Raw genomic sequence first — 25170 nt, 5'->3', positions numbered from 1 at the left:
CCTGAGATTCTTATCTCCAATTAACTACCAGAAAACCATAAGTGGCACTATGGCTCAAGTGGTAGAACACTCACCTTGAGCTGGACAGCACCCAGGACCAGAGTTCAAGCCTCATGGCTGACTTTAAAAAAAGTAAAAAGGCACAAGGAAACAAATGTTGAGTCAAGGAAGCTGATGTTTCTTAGACACATGCTATTGGCTAACACAATTACAGGTGCTTCATTACTCTGCCATCATACTGCTCAGCAGTTTACTCTGTTAGGTATGTAGTCTTGCTTTATTTAAAGGGAAACCTGAGGCTTAGAGAAGCTAAGTGCCTTTTTCAAGAAAAGAAGCCAAGGAGAAATCTATTCAGATCCATTGGACTCCAACAGAGTTCACGACTTTCCATTGGGGAAGGAATGATTTCAGAAGTAAATGACGTGTTCTACTTCAGTTCTTCAACTTCTTTTTGTAAATGAAGAAATTGGAATCTTTCTTCTATACAAAAGGAGATGACCAAACGTTCTAAATGTCCAGAACTTGATGGGAGAAGTTTCTGAAAGAACTTGCTGTGCTGGCACTCAGTGCAGTATTTCTTTACATTCCCACATTCCCTAGGTTGTTTTCACTGATAACACTATTCACAATTTCAGTTCATTGTTGAAACATCCATTGATTATCTTATGACCAAATACCATTGCCTGTTGGGCTTGCCAGCAACGATGAATGAGAATTTCAGCCTAAGTGGTCATTTTGACAGTTCAAGAAACAATAAAACTGTAAGATGAGATGTTCATGCCTATAATCCCAACTGCTGAAGAGGTAGACACAGGAGGATTACCATTTGAGGCTAGCCTGGGAGAAAAGATAGTGAGAACTTATCTCAAAAAGATAAGATGGAAATGACCTACATAACTTGTGGGTGGAGATGGGAGGGAAAAACTAGGAGAGAATGAAGGGCTGACATTGTCCAAAAGGAAATGTACTCTTCACCTGACTTACGTAGCTGTAACCCCTTTGTACATCACTTTTATGACAAAAATAAAAATTAAAAAAAATAAACAGCATACATACCTATAATCCCAGTTACTTTGGAATCTTATATAGGATAATGGTAATCCCAATCTGACACTACCAATAGCAGTAAAGTAAAAATAAAATAAAATAAAGGCTAGAGATGTGACTCAAGTGATACAGAATACCTACCTAGCAAGTCCAAGACCCATAGTTTAAACTTCAGTACTTCAAAAAAAAAAAAAAAAAAAAAGAGCCAGATACCAGTGCCACACACCACCCTGTAATCTAGCTACTCAGAAGGCTGAGATCTGAGGATCACGGTTCAAAGCCAGCCTGGGCAGGAAGAAAGTCTGTGAGATTCTTATCTCCAATTAATCACCAGAAAACCAGAAGTGGTGCTGTGGCTCAAGTGGTAGAGTGCTTGCCTTGAGCTGAAGAGCGCAGGGACTGTGCTCAAGTCCAGACTTCAAGCCCCATGATTGAAAAGAAAGGCAGGCAGAAAAGAAGGAAGGAAGGAAGGAAGGAAGGAAGGAAGGAAGGAAGGAAGGAAGGAAGGAAGGAAGGAAGGAAGGAAGGAAGGAAAGGAAAGAGAAGGAAGGAAGGAAGGAAGGAAGAAAGGAAGGAAGGGAGGGAAAGGAAAGGAAAGAGAAGGAAGGAAGGAAGGAAGAAAGGAAGGGAAAGGAAAGGAAAGAGGAAGGAAGGAAGGAAGGAAGGAAGGAAGGAAGGAAGGAAGGAAGGAAGGAAGGAAGGGAAAGGAAAGGAAAGAGGAAGGAAGGAAGGAAGGAAGGAAGGAAGGAAGGGAGAGAGAAGGAAGGAAGGAGGAAGGAATTAAGGAAGGGGGAAGGAAGGAAAGGACTGAATGATAGGCTCTCATAGAACAACAACAACAAAAAAAAAAACAAACTTTTCCTAAGTTCCATGACTGTTTCAACTCTTTGGCAATGGAAATGCATTTAAAATTATTATTTTCCATTTATTCTTCTTGTATTGTCAAATACGTTTATAAGAGGAGTTAGAAAAACATAAAATTCCAGCGGGAAAAAATCCAGAAAGTTTCAATCAGACCTCAAGAGGAAGAAAGTTACCGTATCCCCACTTATGCTGTGCATTGAAAGACTCCTTAGCTTCAAGGAGCAGGAGAAAATAGAATAATGGAGTCCAGCTGTCTAGACCCAGCACGGTTCAGTGAGGTCATCACAGCCATCAGGGCATGCGGAAACATCTTACCCAAATGAAGTGGTTTCCGGTTTATGTTAGAGACAGTGAAGAAAAGACTGGAACAGGAGGAAGTCAGGGGGACAAGACAGGTGCACTGATACAAAACTTCTGGGGGACGATCTGCTGAGGCTTTCCTGCAGTGTTTCACTTTAAATAGAACAGCACCATCAGATGCTTAAATGCTAGTTCTACTCAACAGGCTGCATCCTGCCTGTGCTGGGAACAGCCTTCAGCGAGTGGCTCTAATTTTGCCTTTCTTTTCCTTTATCCTCTCTAGCCTCTGTTCTCCACTCCTGTGGATTCCAAGCCACCTGCAGGGGTTGGATCTGCTCTGAACAGCAAGCTTTCAGCAAAGATAGTTCCATGAAAAAGCATTTTAAAAATATGGAGAGAAGGTTCCACAGATCCTATAAAACTATCCAAGGTCTTTAACAGCATAGCCTTTGAGTAGACACACACGGAACCCAGAGAGACCCTTTTTGATATTTGTCTGGAAGGATATCCATCTAACAGTTGGATTTTTCTGCAGATGAAAAGATTGGGTAGAAGGAATAGGTTTTGAAGAGACAGGATTTTGAGAAAACAGAGGTCAGAAAACTATAGGTCTCTGAGCCAAATCTAACCCACTATCTGTGCGATGCACTGAATTGGGTTCTTTCTCCCTGAAACTTCCATGTTGCAGCCTTGTTGTCCAAAGTGGTCATGTGTGAAAATGGGTTTCTAGGAGGGAATTTCAGCTAGATGAACTAGGCCATGAGGTAGGGGCCTGGTCCAATGGTGTTAGTATACTGATAAAAGACACTAGAGCTGGGCACAGGTAGGTCATGACTGTCATCCTAAGCCACTCAGGAGGCTGAGATCTGAGGATCCAGATTTGAAGCCAGTCTGAGCAAGAAAGTTCATGAGATTACTCTCCAATTAACCACCAAAAGAGCTGGAACTAGAGCTGTGGCTCAAGTGGTAGAGCACTAGCCTTGAAACCAGAGCTCAAGGACAGCTTTCAGGTGCTGAGTTCAAGCCCCAGGACAGGCACAGGCACAGACACACACACACAGACACACACACATACACACACACACACACACACACACACACACACACACACACACACACACACACACACACACACACACCAGAGTATAAACCCAGAGAAAAGGCTTTGTGATAACATGGAGAAGGCAGCTATCTTTGTAAACCCAGAAAAGAGCTTTTCAGGAAATCAATCTCTTAGTACCTTGATCTTGAACTTCTGGCCTCCAGAACTAGGGAAACATAAATTCCCATTGCTTAAGCCACATGGATTCTGACACTCTATTATGGCAGTCCTAGAAAAAGAATACAGCCTGTTTCTGTGAATGATGTTTTATTATAGCCCAGAAAAGTTTGTCATACATAAATTGCCCATGGCTTCTTTCACAACACAGTACTAGCACAAAGTACTTTTGATAGAGATCCTTTGGCTTGCAAATGCCAAGATTTATACCATCTTATCATTTTAAAGACAGTGTGCCAACTCCTAGAGTATATACTTAATGTATACAGTGTGTATTTTATTTATTTTGGTGCTACTGTGGTTTGAACTCAAGGCCTCATATTTGCTGGGCAGGTACTCTGCCACTTGAGTCATGTCTCCAGCCATTTTGGATTTAGTTATTTGGGGGGGGGGTGGATAATGTCTTGCATTTTTGTCCCAACTCATCTGCTGTTTACACTACCCATATAGATGGAATCACTGGTAGGTACCACCATACCCAGGTATTGGTTAAGATAGGACTTCGCTAACTTTTTGCCCAAGCTAGAGTAAAACCATGACATTCTTGATCTCTGCTCTGGAGTTGCTAGGATTATATAATGCCCAGCTCAATGCAGATTTTAATACCTCAGTTGAAGAGTTAAGACCCAAAGGAAATAAACCATCTTAGTGGGCAACAATCTAGAACTGACCTGATCCCCTGTGAGAATGGCCTGGACTCCTGTCCTGACCATGTCTCCTTTAAGCTGAGTGGTATAGAGTAGTATGTGAACTCTCAACAGTTGAAGTTCTCAAAAGGTGCACAGTTGGGGAGCCAGTCCTCCAGGGAGGCTGATAGGACAGGAAACACCTGACAAGGGAGTCAAGAAGAGAATGAGAGTGGTGACAAATCTGGAAACTAAGGAAGAAGGAAGCCTCTGGCCTCTCACTCTGCATGGCTGTCACTCTTCTAGGGGCACAGGACTCCCCCAAGTCCCTACAGCAGAGTGGGTTGTAATGTATAATGAAATCCTTGACATTGGTGAACAGACTTCTCCTCAGATAAGGGAAAATGTGCATTTGTAGTCTGCACTTACTTGCTTCCTTCTCAAAGCAGTGATTTAGAACTTTTGACTACGTGTGAGTAAATCACCCATGGATGGTTCTGGGAATCTGCCTATTAAAGGTAATTCTGCACACAAATGTCTGATCACCACCCCTTAAGCCCTTCTTGCCTGGTGGAGTTCTAACACATGTTCCTTCTGGTCAGCCCCTTAATGAAGCACTAAGTACTTACTGAAGTACTTTTGACGAAGGAAGGTTTGGGCCAAAGGGATAACACCACATCAGTGGTTCATACATTAAAGAACATTTGTACCTGTCAGCTGCCAGGCAAGTCAACCTTCAGGCGTCTGAGCCACAGAGTACCAGCAGGGGAACTATTGTCCAAGGCTCAGTAACATGGAGTTCCAAAGCTGAGACCACTTTTGGCCTGGATTTGCCTCCAGCAGGGTTGATGCAGGTGCTTTTTTATTCTGCCCACTCAAGCTGTGGTGACCCAGCTGTGTTAGGAGCAGACAGAAAGCGCTGGACTCCAACAAAGAGAAAACACCATCTTTCTTCTTCCCTCTGTGTAATCAATAATTCAACCGTGTAAAGCCAGCCCTATGCCTGACAGAGTGCTTGCTGTAAAGAACAAGACAGGGGCCATCCAGCATCCACATCAACTTCTAAAACTTCTTTCTCCTTCAGTCTACATTGTTCCTATTCCCTGCTTTGCCTTTGTTTTTTCCCCATCTGAATGCAAAACAAACATTTTTCTGCTGAGCTGTGGGTCCAGGAGGAGCAAGAATGGAGTGTGTAAAGAGAAGTGAAAAAAGGAGGCAATCATTTTAAATATCAAACAGATTCATTCATCAGTGATTACTGAAGTCACTGTCCCCTCTGAGTTAAGCACCAGGGGATGTGTAAATGCAGCAAGTAGCTACTTGTATGCATTAAAGGCATGGATCAGAGTATGTCCCATGGATAAAAGATTATAATACCTACAACAGCAGCAAACACCTGCAGTTTTCTAAATGTCTTAAACATCTTATTTCATTTAACATGGACCAACCACTCATTGCTACTGTTTGCCAAATGGAGGAAAAGGACACAATGATGCAAAAATGTTTTGGACCCATTTATTTGCATCATTTCCATCCATCCAAGTATTTATTTAAGTGCTACATGTAGGGTACAGAGAGGCAGCCCCTTTTCTTTATTTCTATTTTCAACCTTTTCAACACAATTTTTGTGAGGATAAATGCCTCCTCCACAAGTATGAGTTCATGAGTCCCAGGGAGCAGAGACAATGGCTGCAATGGAGTGAACTCCCCTGGAAGAAACAGGGCATTTTAGTTACCCCTTCCTCCCATCTTAGGTGTGCACCTTATTCACAACCTAAAGAAGGCAGATTAATAGGAATGGGTTCCTCAGAGAGCTCTGTTCGAAGTCACTTTAAAGCGAGTATGCTTAGCTGCCCATCTGAATCCAGGAGCCCCTAAGAGGCCAGACCTCTCTAAAGACTTAAGAGGGATTAAGGTTTTAAATACGGTTGTCTTGATTAATTTGGTGATTGTGGGTGGTGTGTTCTACCAACTTCTGGTTGGCAGGTTCAAGCTGTGAGAGATGGTGACAGGACGCATCTCTGTGCCCCTGCACTGTGAAGCAGTAGGAACAAGTCTAAGCTGGGATTAGCTTTTCAGCAACCAGCCAAGCTTGCTAGCTCTGGGCCAGAATCTCAGTTAAGAAGATCAGCACCTCTCAACTCTGCCTTGTGTTAACAAGACTTGGAGATTTGTCTTAGTTTTATGTCATGGCTGCGACTCAAGCCCCACCAGCCTAGGAATATACAGGTTCTCCTCAAATTATCCTCTTCCTCTGTCTGACTTTTCTCTTCCTCCCTTTGTTTAATCACTTCCTAAATACTATTGAATCAACATCTACCAGTCATTCTTCTAAACGCTGGGGTTCCATTAGTAACCTACGCTATGTATTAGAAGCAAGAGAATATTCATGCAGGCAAGAAGGACAGGAAGAATCTTTTAGCTGTTCGAGGCCATCTCCAGATGTCTTCCTCCTGGCTCTCACTCATTACCTTCTGTGCTAACTTGCTGGGGTAGCTTGGTAGGAGCTCCAATGCTAGCCATAAATGTGTGGTAAAACACACCTATGCTGGGCTGCAGGCATCAAGTCCTACCCGTAGTGCTGCTGAAGTCAGGCCAAGTTATGACCCTCGTTGCCAAACCTGTCCAAAGTTGAGGGGAGCCCATCTGTGACGCTGGCAGCATGCTGACCATGGTGGGGTGCACCCATCTGCCACTTCGGCGCCACGTGCCATTGTTGTGTGCCCTGGGCCTGAGAATTCATTGAACTGGCTCACTTGGTTTATGTTTGTCAAATTCTATTAATTTGTAATTTACAAGTACAAGCTATTTATGAATATATTCACACATACTGTAAGGCATTCTGATAGAACACATAAATCATGAAGCGCCTGACTTTCACCCATTCCTATAGGGAATACACTGTTTAATGCATAGTTGCCTAGACTTCTTGCTCTGATTTTACTTAGAAACATAAACTCAGGTACTCAGACACACACACACACACACACACACACACACACACACACACAAACCCTACAAACCCTGCCATGCCATGTATTGAGTATTTCTTTTCTTATAGTGTCATCAGTATCATTTGAAATTTGTTTTTCCATTCATTGAGAACTTTCCAGATCAGTACTGAACCCCTACAATCTCTCTCTCTCTTTCTCTCTGTCCCTGTCCCTCTCTCCCTGTCCCTCTGCCTGGCTCTCTCTCCCTCTCCCGCTCTCCCTCCTTCACTCTCAGGGCCTGGGTGCTGTCCTTGAGCTTCATCAGCTCAAGGCTAGTGCTCTACCACTTAAACTTCTGGCTTTTTTGGTGATCAATTGGAGATAAGAGTCTCACAGACTTTCCTGCCCAAGCTGTCTTCAAACCATGATCCTCAGATTTCAGCCACTTGAATAGCTATCCCAAAGTATACATGAATCATTTTTTTCTTATTAGGGATCTAAAGGTATATTTTGTTTTTAAGTATAAATGTCAAGTAATGGAACAACTTGAGTTGTATATTTAAAATTATTATAGGGCTGGAGGTTTAGCTCAGTGGCAGAGTACCTGGTACATGTCCTTTTTCCCTTCCTTCCTTCCTTCCTTCCTTCCTTCCTCCCTTCCTTCCTTCCTTTTCTCTCTTTCTCTCTCCCTTTCTTTCTCTTTCTTTTTTCTCTTTCACTCTCTCTCTTCTTTCTTTCTTTTCTTTCTTTCTGTCTCTCTTTCTTTCCTCCTCCTCCACCACCACCTCCCTCCTCCTCTTCCTCCTCCTCCTCCTCCTGCTCCTGCTCCTCCATCTTTTTGAAATACTATGGTTTGAACTCAGGGCTTCATACTTGTTAGGCAGGCACTCTACGACTTGAACTGTATCTGTAGCCCTGATTTTTGCTGGTTATTCAAGAGACAGAATCTAGCAAACTTCTCTTGGGATGGCTTCAGAACATGATCCTTCAGATCTCGGCCTCCTGAGTAGCTAGGATAACCGGTGTAAGCTATCAGCACCTGACTACTCTGGTTATTCTTTTTTTTCTTTTTTATTGTGAAAATACTGTACAGAGGGGTTACAATTACATGGGCAAGATAATGAGTACATTTCTTATCAAGCATGGTAGCCTCCTCCTTTGTTTCCCCTTCCCATCCCATCCTCCCCCCGCTCCTCCCACCCAACCCTTCTCCCCCGCCCCTCCAAAGTTGTAAAGTTCGTTTTTTACCTACGACTTGTACGTCTCATTGTTGCAATGGGTCCACCTGTATCCCTATTTAAACAATTTGTTTTTTCCCTTCCCCTCCACAAATTATAACAACATCAAATACAGTGAAATATTCTTAAGATAGGATCTTCATTTTGCCCAGGTTATCCTGAGCCATGATCCTCCTATTTTTGCTTCCATTGTGGCTAGGATGACAGACAAGTGCGGAGTGCATGCTTAGCATGCATATCCCTTTGTTCAATCCCTAGTACTACATAAAGGTATGTATAATGTATATCATAGTTTCTCCTCCTTCTGCTTCCCCTCCCCCTCCCCTTCCTCCTCCTCCTTCTCCCCCTCCTCCTTCCTCTCATCTTCTTCCTCCATTTGTGTAACCACTTTGTTGGCAATTGAACTCAAGGGCCTCACACTCACGTGGCTGGTTCTTTACCACTTGAGCCACACCTTCAATTCTGGCTTTTTGTTAATTAGAGATAAGTGTCTCTCAAATTTATCTGCCTGTGCCAGCATTGCTCTTCAATCCTCAGACCTCAGCTTCTTACGTAGTTAGGACTGGGGCTGGGAATGTGGCCTAGTGGTAGCCCTGGGTTCGATTCCTCAGTACCACATAAACAGAAAAAGCCGGAAGTGGCGCTGTGGCTCAGGTGGTAGAGTGCTAGCCTTGAGCAAATGAAGCTCAGGGACAGTGTCCAGGCCCTGAGTTCCAACCCCCAAAAAACAAACAAACAAACAAAAAAACAACAAGTAGTTAGGATTGTAGATGTGAGAGCTATAGGCTATGAGCTCTATAATTCCTTCTGATCTTATGTGACTGACACTCCTACCAGTTGCCCAAGATAAGGCTCATTCTGGTTTTACTCACAACTCTTTAGGCCCAGTACCTAGCTCATAGAGATTGCATTAAAGAAAAATCAAAAAGGCAGACACAGGTCCCTCTTCCCTATGATACTGAGATTTAATCTGTAGTGTCCCATAGCACAGCACTGTGGCTGACTTTTTGAGAGTAGGATCATTGTTAGGAGCCTCTGGTGGAGACAGCTAGGAAGGGAGGGGTTGTGCTACACTGGGGAAGAGATATTATTTGGTAAAAATGGCTCATTAAAGGTGTTATTCATTTTAAAAGGTCATTTTAAAACAATACTTCATTCTCATAGTTCTGACTTCAAATAGTAAAAAAATAAGTTGGCCAGGCACCGGGGGCTCATGCCTGTAATACTAGCTACTCAGGAGGCTGAGATCTGAGGATCACAGTTCAAAGCCAGCCTAGGCAGGAAAAGTTCATGAGACTCTTATCTCCAATAAACCACTAGAAAACTGGAAGTGGCGCTGTGGCTCAAGTGGTAGAGCGCTCGCCTTGAGCTGAAGAGTGTAGAGAGAGCACCCAAGCCCAGAGTTCAAGCCCCATGAGTAACAAAAAAAAAAGTCTTCAGATTTTTTCTTCACCCCTATTCTACTACCACCCACCACCTCTCAGACAACCACTATTGCATCATTGTTCATTCTTTCAGAGATGTTTTATGCATGTGTACATAAATGTATGCACACAGGCTATGTTAATCAGTTTTGAATATTTTAGCACTGTAGACAATGTAGTAAAATGGTTAAGAGTATAGAGTTTAAATCGGGCTAATACATAGTATCTTCATAAACCCTAGGGAAATTAAAAGTCCTGTCTGCCTCAATTTCTCCAACTACAAACCATAGGTTACTTCTAGAGTTATTACCAAGATTAAATAAGTTAAGATTTTAAGCTTACAAACTATATACAACATAGAAATATATGTTCAGTTGTTAATAAATAATAGAAGAAGAAGAGAAGGATGGAGGATGCCTGTTTTTACTGTTTTTGTTTGTTTGGTGATTATTTGTTTGTTTGTTTGTTTTGTGGTACTGGAGTTTGAATTCAGAACCTCATTCTTGTTAAACAGGCACTTTACTATTTGAGCCATGCTCCAGACCTTTTTGATCTGGTTATTTATGAGCTAGGGTCTTGCTTTTTCCCCAGGCCAGCTAGGACCACAATCCTCTAATTTACTCTTTCTAACAGAGTGGAGATGACAAATGTACTCTACCACACATAGCTTTTTCTGGTGAGATAAAGTCTCTTGAACTTTTTTCCTGGGCTGACCTGGAATGATGATTATCTCAATATCCACCAACTAAGAAGCTAGAACTACAGGTGTGAGCCTCTGTGCCAAGCTACACTTTTGTTGTTGTTATTGTTGTTTTTGTTGTTATTGAAATATCTCAGAGCTTGTCATTATTTTACAGCCTTCCAAAATCCATTTATATGGGTAAGACAACAGATGTTTGCCATCCTCCCAATGGTGAACAGAATGAATGTCCATCTTGTGCATTAAAAACTACTTTGTGATGAATAACCTTGTATGTGAACATTTTATGCTGGTGTGACTATGGGGTAAATTTATCAAACTGCAATTGCTGGATCAAAGATCTTTTATGTTTGCAATGTTGAGAGTCATTGTCATACTGCCTCCATGAGATGTTTGCCTATCTACCCTCTTAACCAATAGTGCAGGAAAGGGCCTGTGTCCAGAACTACAGGCATGATGCTCATAAGCTTTTTGATATTTTCCCAAGAGATAACTAAGAATCATATCTCAGTGTAGTTATAATTTGCCCTTGACTTTAGGATCAGAGAGGTAGGTAATTTTTCATGCGTTCAAAGATCTTCCCATTTCTTTCTCTGTGAGATGTCCACTTGCTTTCTCCATTTTTCGGATGGGTTACTCTTCAGAAACAAGGAAATTTTCTCTTTGTGATTTGAAGTTAGTTATCTTCCTGAATATTTTGCTCTTCCCTTCATGACAAACAATTTATTAGAAATACCAAACATTTTATTTGTTTGCAATCTAAATTTATCAATCATTCTGTAATGCCTTTTGGGAATTGTATCATAGAACAGCCTATCGCCTCCCCTACTCTTATATGATAAAAATAAATTCCCCAAGATTCCAAAATCTATCAATACTTCCATGTTTTTGTTCAACATTTAAAGCTAGCTTAACTCCATAAGGAACTCATCTTTAAAAGACTATGAATGATGAAATAGGTTCAAACACCCACCTTCTCCACTTAGTGACACCTGTATTCTTGTCCAGCTGTTCTCCAGTTGGCACTAGACCACTCTTATCTGTCCCTGGGCCTCCTTATCACCCCTAGCTGCAGCTGAAGATTGAGTGGGCCCTGAATGCTCTTCCTTCTCTATGTGAGGTCTTGGGAGAGGTAGTTCATTTCTTTATAGTGAGTGAGTGTGTGTGTGTGTGTGTGTGTGTGTGCGTGTGCGCGTGCACGCAGGCCAGTACTGGGGCTTGAACTCAGGGTGCTGTCCCTGAGCTTTGGTGCTCAAGGCTAGCATTCTACCATTTGAACCACAGCACCATTTCTGTCTTTTTGGTGGTTCATTGGGGATAAGAGTCTCATGGACTTTCCTACCTGGGCTGGCTTTGAATCATGACTCTCATATCTCAGTCTCCTGAGTAGTTAGAATGATAGCCATGAGCCTTTGGTGCTCATCTGGCTGTTTCTTTATCTTTGTAGATTTCACATAATCATCCTTTTTCTGCTTCCCCAGTCCACTTACATCTTTCAAAGGCACCACCTTATCCCCACCAGGAATGAAAATGATGAGTAAAATGACCTTCTACTTTCTCAAATCCCTTTTTAATTCCCCTTAGCACACTTCTTGCTTGCTTTCTCTACCATTGTCAGTAGACACATGCACATTATCACGTTTCCATTGTTATTCATGAACATCTCAAACCCAGTACAATCGCATCTGCATACAAGTCTCTTATCCAGTTCCAAACCACTTTAGTCACATCCCATTCCACTCATAGTCCCTGGAACCCCAGTCTCCAGGCTTGGATTTCCATTGCAGGAGGCTCATGGGGGCCTCCAGGTGTCCTGAGTCTCATGGACCTAGCACAAATGACATCTTGACACTCCCTTCATGTCCTCATGGTTCCTGGTCTGAAGTGACCAGCACAGTGGACACATCTGTGTAACAGTATAGCCCTTGGGGAATATTGAGGATTGCTTTGAGAGGAGTATGTAGTATTAGTTCATGAGATACTAACTTGAGAGCTAACCTCAGAGCATAGTTTACGCTACCCCAGCTTCCTTTATGAAGCAAATTGTTTCCAGTTAACAATTTGATAAGATCCTATCAAATGTGCAGATTTTGTTTCTTGGTCCATCTCTTCAGACCTCATGCACTTACCTGGTTGCTGATTCATTTGCCTGCAAAGTGATGCTCCAAAATAAACCTCCAAGTCACGTCCCTAAGTAAAAATGACAATTGAAGAATAGCTTATAAGGTGTGATATCACGAACAGATGTGTTATTTTTCCTGGGAAGGAGGCACACCAAACAGAGAACAGCAGTATGCCTCAAAGGTGCAGAGGTGGTTGAGGAACATTTTCTCTGTATCTGACTATCTGAATATTTTTGACACTGAAAAACATACTGAGAAAACATTTTTCATTTTTAAAAGTCACTTAAAGGAAAAAAGTCATTATAGCCAAATCGGAAAATGAGAATTTTAAGAAAATTCTCTTAAAATTTAAGAATAAAAAAAGTACATTTCCTCAAAGGGAGAATGAAAAGAAAAAAGTAGAAAATCCCTGAAGCATATACCTGAGAATCAAACAATACTTTGCATGCATCCACACACATCCTCTGTATATGGGCTTACACCATAGGAGCATCTACCTTCCAGGATTTTCTATCAGTACTAGAAAAATCAATCATTACAAATATGCAGTTACAGAAAAGGAATGACATAAAATTGCATGTTTTAAACCAAATCTAAAGTACTCTTTTTACCTCCCACTTGTAAGTTTTAGACAGTTTGATTCTCTTCTGTGTCCACACACCCCAACTAGCAATTCTTATAGATGAGAGAGCCCAAAGCTAAGCCATACCCGCCTACATATCTACAAGGAAGCACTGGATAAGGTCTTTGGCTGCTAGTGGGATGTGTCACATCACTCAGCTGTGCAAATAGGCTGACATTCACCTCAAAGACCAGTACCATTATTCAACATTATCTGTCCAAAAGAAAATTCATTGATATCCAATAGCTATACACACTCTTTGGAGTAAAGCCAGCCATCTCAATTTCTACTATAGTTAATTGGCTGTCCACTGTGCTATCCAGTACTACAGGTGACAGCCAAGAACAGAACGTTCAGCTCAAACCACAGCTACTCCACTTTCTTCTCATGTGATCTCAGCCAATCACTAAATTCCCAGTGAATGGACCTCAGGCTCCTGATCTGTGTAATGTGAATGGTTATGGGAACTGCCCTCGTAGAAATGTGTGTTAGTTTTCCATTACTGTCATAAAGTATGTGAGATAATCAGCTTGGGTTGAGAAAGGGTTTATGTGCATTAACAGTTTTGGAGGACTCAGTCCAAAGATATGAGCTGGTAGTAAGGGGGCATGTAGAGTAAAGAATCCTCGGGGCTGGGAAGGTGGCTCAGTGGTAGAGCGCTTGCAATGCATGCCTGAGGCTCTGGGTTCGATTCCTCAACACCACATAAGCAAAAAGAAAAAAGCTGGAGGTGGCGCTGTGGCTCAAGTGGTAAAGCGCTAGCCTTGAGCTGAAGAGCTGAGAAACAGCGCCCAGGCCCAGAGTTCAGGCCGGACCCCCCCTCCAAAAAAAAAAGAATCCTCCCTCATAGCCACAAGCAAAAGAGAGAGTAAGAGTCTGGAGCATCATTATTCCTTCCCCTCCCCCCCCCCAAGTGATCTAACACGTCACACTGATCAACCCCATCTCTTCAATTTCTGCCACCTCCCAATTTTGAGTTACAAGCCTAAAAGCCCGTGTTAGGGCTTTTAGGGTACATTCTAGACACCAGCAATCACATGGTAGTGAGCTATTATACTGTAGCCATCTAGATAGCATCTGACATTCAGAAAAGCCCTTATATAAACTTAGCAACTCAAATTTTAGTACACTCTCAGATAAAGTCAAATGAGAGGGCTGGACATAGTGATACATACTTACAGTCCCAGCCACTACAGGAGAGGCAGTGATAGGAAGATCAAAGTTCAAGGCCAGCCCAGACCAAAGCACTAGATCTTATCTAAAGGACACCCTAAAAGAAGCAAAGGGGCTGGAGGCATTGCTCAAGAGGTAGTGTTTACCTGAGTTCAATCCCAGTACCACTACCATTAAGAAAGAAGAAGAACCAAATGCCATTGGCTCACACCTGTAGTCCTAGCTACTTAGAAGGCTGAAATCTGAGGATCATGGTCCAGAGCCAGCCCAGTCAGGAAAGTCCTTGAGACTCTTATCTCTAATAAACTACTCATAAAAAAAAAAAAAAAAAACAGAAGTGGAGCTGTGGCTCAAGTAGTAGATTACTAGACTTGAGCACAGAGAAGCTCAAGGACAGATCCCGGGCCCTGAGTTCAAGCCCCAGGACCAGAAAAAAGAAGAAGAAGGAGGAGGAGGAGGGGGGGGAGGGGGATTTTGGAAGATACCCTCATTTGATGACTACACTACAGTTTGGTCAGGACACATATGTTTCTTGACATGGGCCTCTAGTTTTCTCAGAATATCAGCTCTTTGAGGCCAATTTGGAAAAATTGCCATTTATCCTAAGGTCAAAGTTGTTTCCCTTAGAAGAAGATTGTGCTATACCTACTGTTGGCCATGCCAACTGCTCACTATATCCAATAGACCTCCTCACACAAAGAAGAAATCATGGCTCATACCATAGGGATTGAATTAATTCCCGTTAGGTACTTAGCTCTTAGTCAAAGAATTATGGGATTTCTTTCTTTCTTTCTTTATTATTGGGTCCGGTCTGGGGCCTGAACTCTGGGCCTGGGCGCTGTTTCTCAGCTCTTCAGCTCAAAGCTAGCGCTCTATCACTTGAACCATAGCACCACTTCTGGCTTTTTTTTCTTTTTGCTTATGTGGTGCTGAGGAATTGAACCCAGGGCCTCAGGCATGCAAGGCAAGCACTCTACCACTGAGCCACCTTCCCAGCCCAAGAATTATGAGTTTTAATAAACACAAAGTTAATGTAACACATAGTATGTTCATTTATAAACTAATACGCACCTAATAAGAAATAAGATTCAGACATAGTTCTCCTGGTATGAGATACTTTGAACAATAACAACAATTTTGTCTGGTACAAAATGTGAACACTGAGCTTGAAGAAGCAGATTTTAACTTTAATAACTGTTTATTCATTGGTATGAGAATCTAAATAGCTTTTGGAACAATTTTGTCCAAAACGGTATCTGCCTTTTTCAGCATGGATATGTGTATTTGGAAATTCAGTGAAACATCCCCTTAATCTTACTCTCCAGCCTCTGGGCTGTGGGAGGAGTGAGAAAGAGCTGTTCTTTCGATGTGAGTTCAGAGAGAGACATCTGACCTTCAGTGAGTGAACATTAACCTGGCTCCTTTGGGTCTGTGTTGCAGGAATCATGTACCGCAAGTCATGTGCTTCCTCAGCGGCCTGTCTCATCGCCTCCGCTGGCTACCAGTCCTTCTGCTCCCCAGGGAAACTGAACTCAGTGTGCATCAGCTGCTGCAACACCCCTCTTTGCAATGGGCCAAGGCCCAAGAAAAGGGGCAGCTCTGCATCAGCCCTCAGGCCAGGGCTCCCCACCACCATCCTGCTCCTCAAATTAGCCCTCTTCATGGCCCACTGCTGAAGCTGAAGAAGATGCCACCCCTCCTGTATCTTTCTGGTCCTTACTCTCCTACCTCCCCAAGTTTTCTTCTGGGTGTCCTTTGATCCTGGATAGAGAGGAGAGCTTTGGTTTTTGTTGTTGCTATTATTCCTTTAAGAATAATACAAGAGCCCAAAACACTTTTGTAAGCTCTGAGTGCGTGACTTCAGTCTGAATTTTCAGTGTGTGTCTGAAGGAAGGGTGCTGTGGCCCTGTCCAGAGTCAAAGCCAGGCAAGTTGATAAATCAATTCTTTAGAAGTCACTGAGATGGACACCTGCCCTTTCCAAAGCCCTCCCAACCCCAGCTTCCAATTTGTCCCCGACGGGAGAGAAGTATGTTTTGTGTCTGTGATGGGAAGGTAAGGTTGTCTCTCTCGGGGGGTGAGCGAGGCTCGTTGGTACCCGAGACTCCGCACATGAGGGCTCATACTTCATGCTCCTCCTGCACACCGTTCTCTGCAGCCAGATTAATTGATTTTGCCTCAGAGCTGGGCTGGGGTGACTCAAGACTCAATTGCTGGGGCTGAGGCTGGGGTTTGGCCTCAGTCTGAAAAGTGCTTAAGAACACCTTGTTAGTTCTCCTTGCAGAGGAATTCCGCCGGGAGCTCAAGAAGAGGAGAGGGCTGCGGGCTGAGCGGGCACTCCCGGTGCTGGAGCTGATGTGGGAACGCAGGCGCTTCTCCTGGTTGGCATGCTGTAGTGTCAGGTGGCAACGCAACACCTGTCCGAACACCTTGCGGAACTGCTGCGAGGACACATTGTACAGGAGCGGGTTGACCACCGAGCTGAGGTAGAAGAAAGTGTCTGAGAAAGGGAGGAGAATCATGTAGGCCCGGAAGTAGGACCTGGTCCAGTCGTGCTTGGGTTTGGCTGCAGCCATGATCCTCCGGATTTGGTTTGGCATCCAGCATACAGCCAGTGTCACAACAATTAGCCCTGGGCGGGAGAGAGAAAGGGAGAGAGGGAAAGGGGAAATGGCATAAGAACAGAAAATAAATAAATAATCATAAAATATTTAGCGCCCCTTGGTTTTGTGCTTACTGGCCAGGAAACTACCAATTTTTCAATGTTGCGCTTGACAGCTTCTTTTGCCACCAGCAAAAGAGAATTTAACGCTGCTTTGGGCTCAGGGGAGTTGGCCGTGTTAAAGACCATTAAATGCTTCAGACTGTGTGTTTATACCTGTGGATGCCTGTTAATTTTGAAAATGTTTTCATTGTTGCTTGTCTCTCCCGAAAACATTTTCCGTTTCCATAAATTTGGTTTTGTCGTTTTGTTGTAAAGCAGTAGATGTAGACTTTCAGTACAGCCATACTCGATGAAATGGGGTTTGTAGTTTAAAGAAGGCCTGAGCAAAGAAGAACCTGAGAGTGATACTTTAAAGTCAAATGGAAATACTCTCCCTTTGGTAGCAAGGAAGCATATTTAATAACGCTAATTTTACATGCAATTTCAAGGAAATCAGATCAGGGATAGCCTGTCACTGAGAATGCTCTTTGGTCTTTGTGCCAGGTATGCATACCTACAATGGTAATGCCCACATCTGCCACTTTTCAAACTCTTTTAAAAAAGCATCATCTCTTCCACCTTCATATGGGAAAATAAGTGATCTCAAAACATCAGGAAATACATAACCTATCTCCAGTTTAACCTTTGCAGCCCCAAACAGTACTCTTGGCAACCCAGAAATAACCAGCCCTTAGAGAAATGGTACCACAAGTGGTCTCAAATGTTGGTTGTAATGTGCATTGGTTGGCATGCCAACCATTCTTGTATTCTCACTTCGCATAATCTCCATAATTTCTGCAGCTCCCGACAAAGACAGTGTACAAAACATAGACAACTGAAATTACAATTATTATGAGACTTGATCTAAGGTAACACAAAGAAAAAGAACAAAGAAGGAAGATCAGAAAATCTTCAGGACATTTGCTTATTCTTTTTTTATTATTAATAAGTTTTTTATTGTGAAAATACCGTCAGAGGGGTTACAATTACATGAGCAAGGTAATGAGTAGATTTCTTATCAAGCACTGTTGCCGCCTCTTTTGTTTCCCCTTACCATCCCTGCCCTCCCATCCGCCCCCACCCTGCCAAAGTTGTAAAGTTCGATTTTTCGACATAACATCTGCTTATTCTTTTCTTGAGCAGTTGAGACCTCAGAATGTAACTTCTCAATGTAGAGAGATGGTATCTTAAAGTTGCAGCTGCATTAGCATTTTTCAGGAAAGGGTTTTTGCTTTCCAAATTTGAGTCAGAAAAAATCCATTCATATTTTCAGGCTTTCTGGTTTTTCTAGGAGACCACAGGGAGTAGATGGCTAGCCATGGCTGCTTCCTACTAAAACTCAATGGCAAATATTTCTTTACTAAAAGCTGTAGGGAAAAACAGCCACATTCATGCATCCGGGCTTGCCAATCCTGCACACACTTGAGTGAACATATCTTGCCTGGTGGGGGAGGGAACTCTGGTCTGTATTGTGGCACTGAAAATATTCCTTTCCCCCAAGGACAACCCCTCCATGAAGCCTATCTGTCAGCAAGCAGCCTCTGGGAAACTCTGCTTCTTTGCTCATCTCTAAGGGTTCTGCCTGTCAAACCTCAGCCTAGGCTTTGAAATACAAACCAATTTGCTTATTTCTTTCTTTTGAATTTGCTACCCTGAGAACAGTCAGTAAATCTAAAAATAAAATAGGCAAAGTAACATATTGATCTGATGAGGAGGCAAAAATAACAACAACAACAAAAAAAAAAACCTACTATCTTAAGTCAGGAGCAAACTCTGAATCACCTCATTACTGAGGCGGCGTGGAAACACGACAACACAGAATCAACACTTTTTCTGATTAAAAAATACTTGCATAGGAAATTGGGTGTGTTTGGTTTTTTCTCCCACTTCAGGGAGGAGCCCAGGTGCACCCAGCCACCCGTGCTGTCAAAAATTCCTTCTGAAGTTTCTGCTTGCTGTTTTCATCTCATACAGCTCTGAATGAGTGGTTCATTACATGAATCCTGCAGGAACCCAGAATCCTCTCAGACCTGGGGAAATGGCATGCTTCACAAAGTCTTACATTTTCTTCCCCTCTTCTCTGCCATCACATTTCACAGAACAGCTACAACTCTCTTCATCTAAGGGTATCGTTCTCAGACATAGGAAATCTTACATGAGTTTTAGATAAGGGTTATGCTGTAAGAGCTTAGGACAGCAGAAACTAAGAAAAATGATCAGGAAGCAGCTTGTACTTAGCATGGACTAAAAACAACTCAGCTTTTAAAGACAATAGGCAAAGAAAGACACTGATAAAGGAGGCAGGTTCTACAGCCAGGAAAGAGAAGTTCAGAAATTACATTTCTTTTTCCCTGTGTTTTGTTCTTTCTCTTGATCTCTTGCTTACATAATCCTTATTTCCTTTCTTCGCTTCCCACACGTACTTGCTTGGCCTCAATTGTCTTTGAGTGATCAACCCATCAAAAGAAGCAGAGTTCAGTAAAAAGTATGACCCAAAATTCAGGTAGGAGCCAAGAGACAGGGCAGATAAAAGCTGTAATTTGGTTTGTAGTTTCAGCCAGGATAAAATCCTTGCTCTGAAATTGAAATGAGGGAGTAAGTACGAGGTGAGTGATCAGAAAAGGTAGTAGGAAGTAAGTGAGGAACCAGATCACTGGCTTCCCACTGAACTTCCCATGAAAGCTCCTAGAATAAGGAAAAGAAGGGATTGTTGAGATTTGCCAGAAGGGAAAGGAAGAGGATCACAAGCATCTGAATTAGAAATGGAGGAGAATTTAAAATGTCCACATCTCACAGGTCTTGAAATATAATCAAGAATAGTGATGGATTATGTGATGTTCTTCAGTGTCATTTTTATGTTAAGAATTCTACTTTTTTCCCATGAATTTCTCTTGACAACAACATAGTGAGCACTGGCCTGAGAGGTCAAAACAATTACTATTGTCATTTAACAAATAAGAAAAGGGAAGCTCAGAAGAGATTACTTACCCAAGTGCTAGGGCAGGACACATGATTTTCAGGATCCAAACTGTGTGTGTGTGTATGTGTGTGTGTGTATGTGTGTTTCAGTTTGAAAAATACAGAAAAACAAGCAAGAAAGCACACATTTACTATGACTCATGTACATAGCCAGCTCTATCCACTGAACACATATAATGTAAGCCATATGTCTAATGAACATTTTTGAGTAGTCACATTCAAAAAGTAAAAGGAAGTAGGTGGAATCAATTTCCATAATGTCTGTTGATTCAATATACTCATAACCAAATTTCATATATAAGTTCAATATGGAATTGAGATTTTTTTAAATGATGGATGAGATGTTCTCACATTCTTTATTTTTTCATACCTGAGTCTTTACCAATCAGTATGGTTTTTACTTTTTCTATTGGGCCCAGCCAGTAGCTGCCACACTGAACTGTATAGATGCAATTAAACTTTCCTAGACCCTCCTCAGAGTAGCAAGAGTCCATGTTGATTCCTTTTCCAATTTTCCTATTTCTCCCAGCATACATACATGCCCTAAAGCAAGAAATCCCAAGCACTATCCCTCATTCCTTTATCTGAAGCATTATAACAAAAACAATCCAAATGCTGATTATATTTCTGAATGTGTGTTTTGTTTTGCTACCACTTGAGCTACAACCTCAGTCCTTTTGTTTTAGTATGCTTTTCATGTAGAATTTTGTGTTAACTTTGCCTGTGCTGGCCTCCATTGGAGAGCCTCCTAGTTTTCAAGAATCTAGGATCAAAAATATTAACCACTATGCCTTGGCTTATTTTTGAGCTAGAGTCTTGTTAACTTTTGCCCAGGCCAGTTTATAATTGTGTTCCTCCTGTCTCTGCTTCCTGGATGTACTAGAGTCAAGGGAGGAGGGATAGGAGGTTGAGCTGGGGGCATTGCATATGCTAGGCAAGTGCTGTGTCAGTGAGCCGCATCCCCAGTCTTATGTATTTTTGCCATAAGACAGATTTATCTAGTCTTCATATTAAGCTTTCTGTAGAAAGAAAGACCTATTTGCTAAAGTCTGAATTATTCTGAAAATACAAAGATATATTTTGATGTCTCATTCTCAACTTTGCTGAATTGTGCCAACCTACCTGGTAGAGCTACAGGAATGTATTTTTCCTAACTTCAACTTGAGGTGAGAAGAAGTGGCTTGTACTTTCCTTCCTGTGTTTTTTTTTTGTGGGGGTCTGGTCATAGGGCCTGAAATCTGGGCCTGGGCACTGTCCCTCAGCTCTTCAGCTCAAGGCTAGCACTCTACCACTTGAGCCACAGCACCACTTCTGGCTTTTTTTTTCCTGCTTATGTGGTGCTGAGGAATCGAACCCAGGGCCTCATGCATGCAAGGCAAGCGCTCTACCACTGAGCCACCTTCCCAGCCCCCTTCCTGTGTTTTTATAAGTTAATTTTGTTCTAGGAAAATGGAGCACTGGGATAGAGTTAGAGTCAATGACAAATGAAGCCGATGTGCTCATCGGCAGGGTAATAGAGGTACGCCACTCTGAGGAAGGAAACCAAACTAGTCCCCATCATAAAAAAATTATCATTTTACAGTGACAGTTAAGTGCTCATTTTTACATTAAATTAAGTTCAGTATTTTAGATGAGACACTTGGGAATAAATATCATGTCTAAAACTTTCTATACTGGAAGCAATTGGTTCAAACTCCAGATGCAGTTATTCTGTAGCAAAGGACAAAGCTCTAAAGTCTTATTCATGCCTTAATAGAGTGTATTGAGGATTTACTAAATTTATGTTTGGCTGCAATCAATTTGGACTTAGGCATTACAGTTAGAAAAAAATCCATAATGCTTTAGTCTATGTGGTGTGATGTGTACCCCACAGTTAAATAACTTGAGTGTGAACTTGAATAAAGATTGGTGAATTGAACACATGCATGTAAAGCAGGTAAACTGTTTTTAACTGGATTATGGATAGCTGTATATCACATTCCAGACAGCCTTGCACTCTGGGCTTTGAAATACCTTCATATCTTATCTGTTTTGCCACATAAAGCACTTCCATTTTTTCTCCTTGATCACTGCACTAAAAGGACAAGAGCCATTAGATGATGACACCAATTCAGCCTTGGGAAAGTAATGTTGTTTAGAAACAGAAGCAATGCAGATGCCCAACAACATCCCCCACTGAATCTTGACATTTGAACAGCATCTGAGTCAGACTGCATGGTTTAATTTTCAGAAGTGCATTAAGTTTTATAGCCTGGGACATCATATCACTGAGCTAGCTGCTCTGATCACTGTGCTCTGTTTTTTCCAGTCTGATCTTTAAGCAGAATAGAAATATTTGTGTATACCCCAGAACTTATCTCAGATTCGTGGATCATGGAAGAACAGGAAGAGACCAGTGTTTCCTCATATTACAAATGAAGAAACTAAGGCTAAGTGATTTGCCCATGGTCCTGAGGTTAGAGTACAGAATTTCTTTACCTTGTCTTCTTGCTCAAAATACTGGATTCTACCTTAGCTTGCCAGGTGAAACTATTGACTAGACTATTTTTCAAATTTTTGATTCAAATGGTACCTACTCACAGATAAGAATTTATGCAATGACAGCAGTTCTACACAACTTCTATATGTATCTTGTTACAGTTGTGTATTTCACAACAGGTCCTAAAGAATAGACATTTAGCTAAGTTTATAGGACATGTTTCCCACCCAGCTCTGCTTCCCAGAGCTGGACTATTTAGAAAACAAAATATGACTTCGGAACATAACCCAGTGTGCTGGCTTACAATAACCTGCCTGCCTATCCACCCATCTATCTATCTATCCATCATCTATCATCTCTGTTCATCTACCGATTTACTATTTTATCTGTTATCAATCAATTTGTCTTGTGTCTAATCATTCATCCTTCCATGTAGCTTACATCCATGCTATCTTAAAAAGAACATTTAGTAGGCTGGGAATGTGGCTTAGTGGTAGAGTGTTTGTCCAGCATGCATGAAGCCTTGGGTTTGATTCCTCAGTACTACATAAACAGAAAAAGCCAGAAGTGGCTCAAGTGGTAGAGTGCTAGCCTTGAGCAAAAAGAAGCTCAGGGACAGTGTCCACTCCTTGAGTTAAAAAAAAACAAACAAACATTTAGCTAATATTGGACAGAAAAGACCTGGAAACTTGACATCTTCCCCAACAAAGGTAGCGTGTGAGATTTGAGTAAATTCCAGCTTTTATTTTTCTATCTAGTATTGGAGTTCCATTTTAGTGACTTATAGATGTTGTGAATGGTTTGGTATTTCTGTAATCAGCTGCTCTGTCTTTTTCTATTCCCATTTTTAATTTCTCTCTGATCACTGATCACAGTGAGCAGAATTTAGACCTCTACATCCTGCCCTCTCTTTATGATATATGTTCCTTGCATTACATTTATTCATGCAGCAGACATTGCTTGTTGGTAATCTGTTACAGACCCTATTCTTAGCACTGAGGATCCCAACCTATAAGCTGTAGAACACCAGATAGGACCAAGAGAACAGTCTGGACAGGCGAGCAAAGGACAGCCCGGTGGACCTTCCCCACAGGCAGGAAAAGTCAGATGGAAAGTTAAAGAATTAGAGTTGTCCAACAAAGGAACAGCCCAGGCAGAGGCAGAGCCATCAAGACAGGGAGGAAAGCAGTCTATCTTCAGAGATAGCATGAACAGAGGGGCACACAGAGACAATCAGAAACCAATGTGGTTGCTGAACACTTTATCAGGTTTTGTGGACCATACATTTGCTTGCATATCTTGGGGTGAGAAACATCTGCTATCTACTGACATTTAAATAGCAATTGCCAGTGGAAAGTAAGCATATGGTTAGTTGAATGAAAAGCTAGGAAGAGACAAATAAAAGGTTTTAGTGCTTTCTCAATTTGTAGTTAGTGTTTGCCAGCCTGTGCCTGCAAGCCATGTGAGAACTTGGTCTTACTCACTGACCTTGTATGACTCAAGAAACCAGTTCAGCACTTACCTCCATTTAGTCTCTAATCGCTAAGGTACTGGCTCTCACAAGAGATTCTGTGATAGCATCAGCACTGTGTAAGAACTTACTAGAAATGCAAATTCTCAGGCCTCCAATGTAGACTCACTGCACTGGAGACTCCAGAGGTTCTAGAGTTGGCCCTGCAGGTGACTGTGGTGCTCACTTCAGTAGGAGAACATCAGTCAAAGAGAAGTGCGAATTAACTCAGAGCTCACAGGAACCAGTACTATGATGGGCCCTATGACTGTCTGTTACTTGACCTTATAGCATTGTATTCTAATTCATGTCTGCAATCTCAGCTGACTGAGAAAACTAAGAACTACTATCATCTTGTTCTTCTTTTGATTACCTTCTCTTCTGATCAGGTCTTGGTTTTGCCTCCTATCTTTCTTCTGTTTTCCTTTCTACTTCTGTCTCTCTTTCTTTTCCCTTTCTTCTCATTTCTCTCCATTTTTCTTTACCACCTCCATTTCTCTGCTTTCTTTCCGTATTCTCCAATATTTAGAGCAATGGCACCTCTCCTTTCTCTTCTCATTGCTTCCCCCACCCTTCTTCTCTTCCACCTTTTCCAGTATCACCACAACCAAGTCAGGTGCTACTTTGCCAACCCACAGCTCTCCCTTCCCATTATTTTTCTGAAACAATCTCGAGAAGATGATTGAGACACTTGCAAGAAACTCCTTGATAACAAGTGGCCACCGGAGAGCGTCATCACCACTCATTGCTAAGATTGCTGAAGGAAAATTGAAGCTATGGATTCAACCTGAATGGAATGTGGTTGGCCATGAACTGAAGGCAGCCATTACTGAGAGCCAACACCCTGCCCATATTCTCTGACCTGAGTAGAATGGACTTGCGCACTTTGGCAATGATTGTTTGAACAAATCTACCTTCTTGCCCTCTTTCTTACTGAGAAATTTTTTTTACAAGACAGAAAAGACACTGGGTTTTGAGTTTCAGAAAAGGGCACAGGCCATAGCTTTAAAATGATAGAAATGCCACAGATGACTGCTTGTGTCCATGAAGACAGATGGTTGGATGTCCCATCCTTGCCCTAGCAATTTGATGGAGCCCAGAAAAGAACTCGTTCTCCCCACTATAACTCCAACCACCATGTGGAGGCCAGAGACCTCTGAAATGTGGCAC

The 25170-nt window shown here is 42.1% G+C and overlaps 2 protein-coding genes across 3 annotated transcripts in view; one reads left to right on the top strand and one right to left on the bottom strand.

Moving 5' to 3' along the window:
* Nucleotides 1-16007, top strand: part of Lypd1 (LY6/PLAUR domain containing 1) — a 34554-nt gene extending 18547 nt beyond the window's left edge. For both annotated transcript variants that reach the window (XM_042685290.1, XM_042685289.1), the window contains one exon: nt 15770-16007. In XM_042685290.1, coding sequence (XP_042541224.1) covers nt 15770-16005 — 236 coding nt within the window. In that variant the 3' untranslated portion in view covers nt 16006-16007. The remainder of the gene's footprint in view (nt 1-15769) is intronic.
* Nucleotides 16008-16445: 438 nt separating this feature from the next.
* Gpr39 (G protein-coupled receptor 39) overlaps nt 16446-25170 on the bottom strand; it is a 221853-nt gene continuing 213128 nt past the window's right edge. Inside the window, exon 2 of the mRNA XM_042685287.1 lies at nt 16446-16960. Coding sequence (XP_042541221.1) covers nt 16449-16960 — 512 coding nt within the window. The 3' untranslated portion in view covers nt 16446-16448. The remainder of the gene's footprint in view (nt 16961-25170) is intronic.

The sequence above is a fragment of the Dipodomys spectabilis genome, unplaced genomic scaffold (genome assembly GCF_019054845.1).
Source record: "Dipodomys spectabilis isolate Male_0828 unplaced genomic scaffold, ASM1905484v1 ptg000094l, whole genome shotgun sequence".
NCBI classification, from domain to species: Eukaryota; Metazoa; Chordata; class Mammalia; order Rodentia; family Heteromyidae; genus Dipodomys; species Dipodomys spectabilis.
Note: the sequence above shows the minus strand (reverse complement) of the source record. Positions and strands in the feature narration are given on the sequence as shown.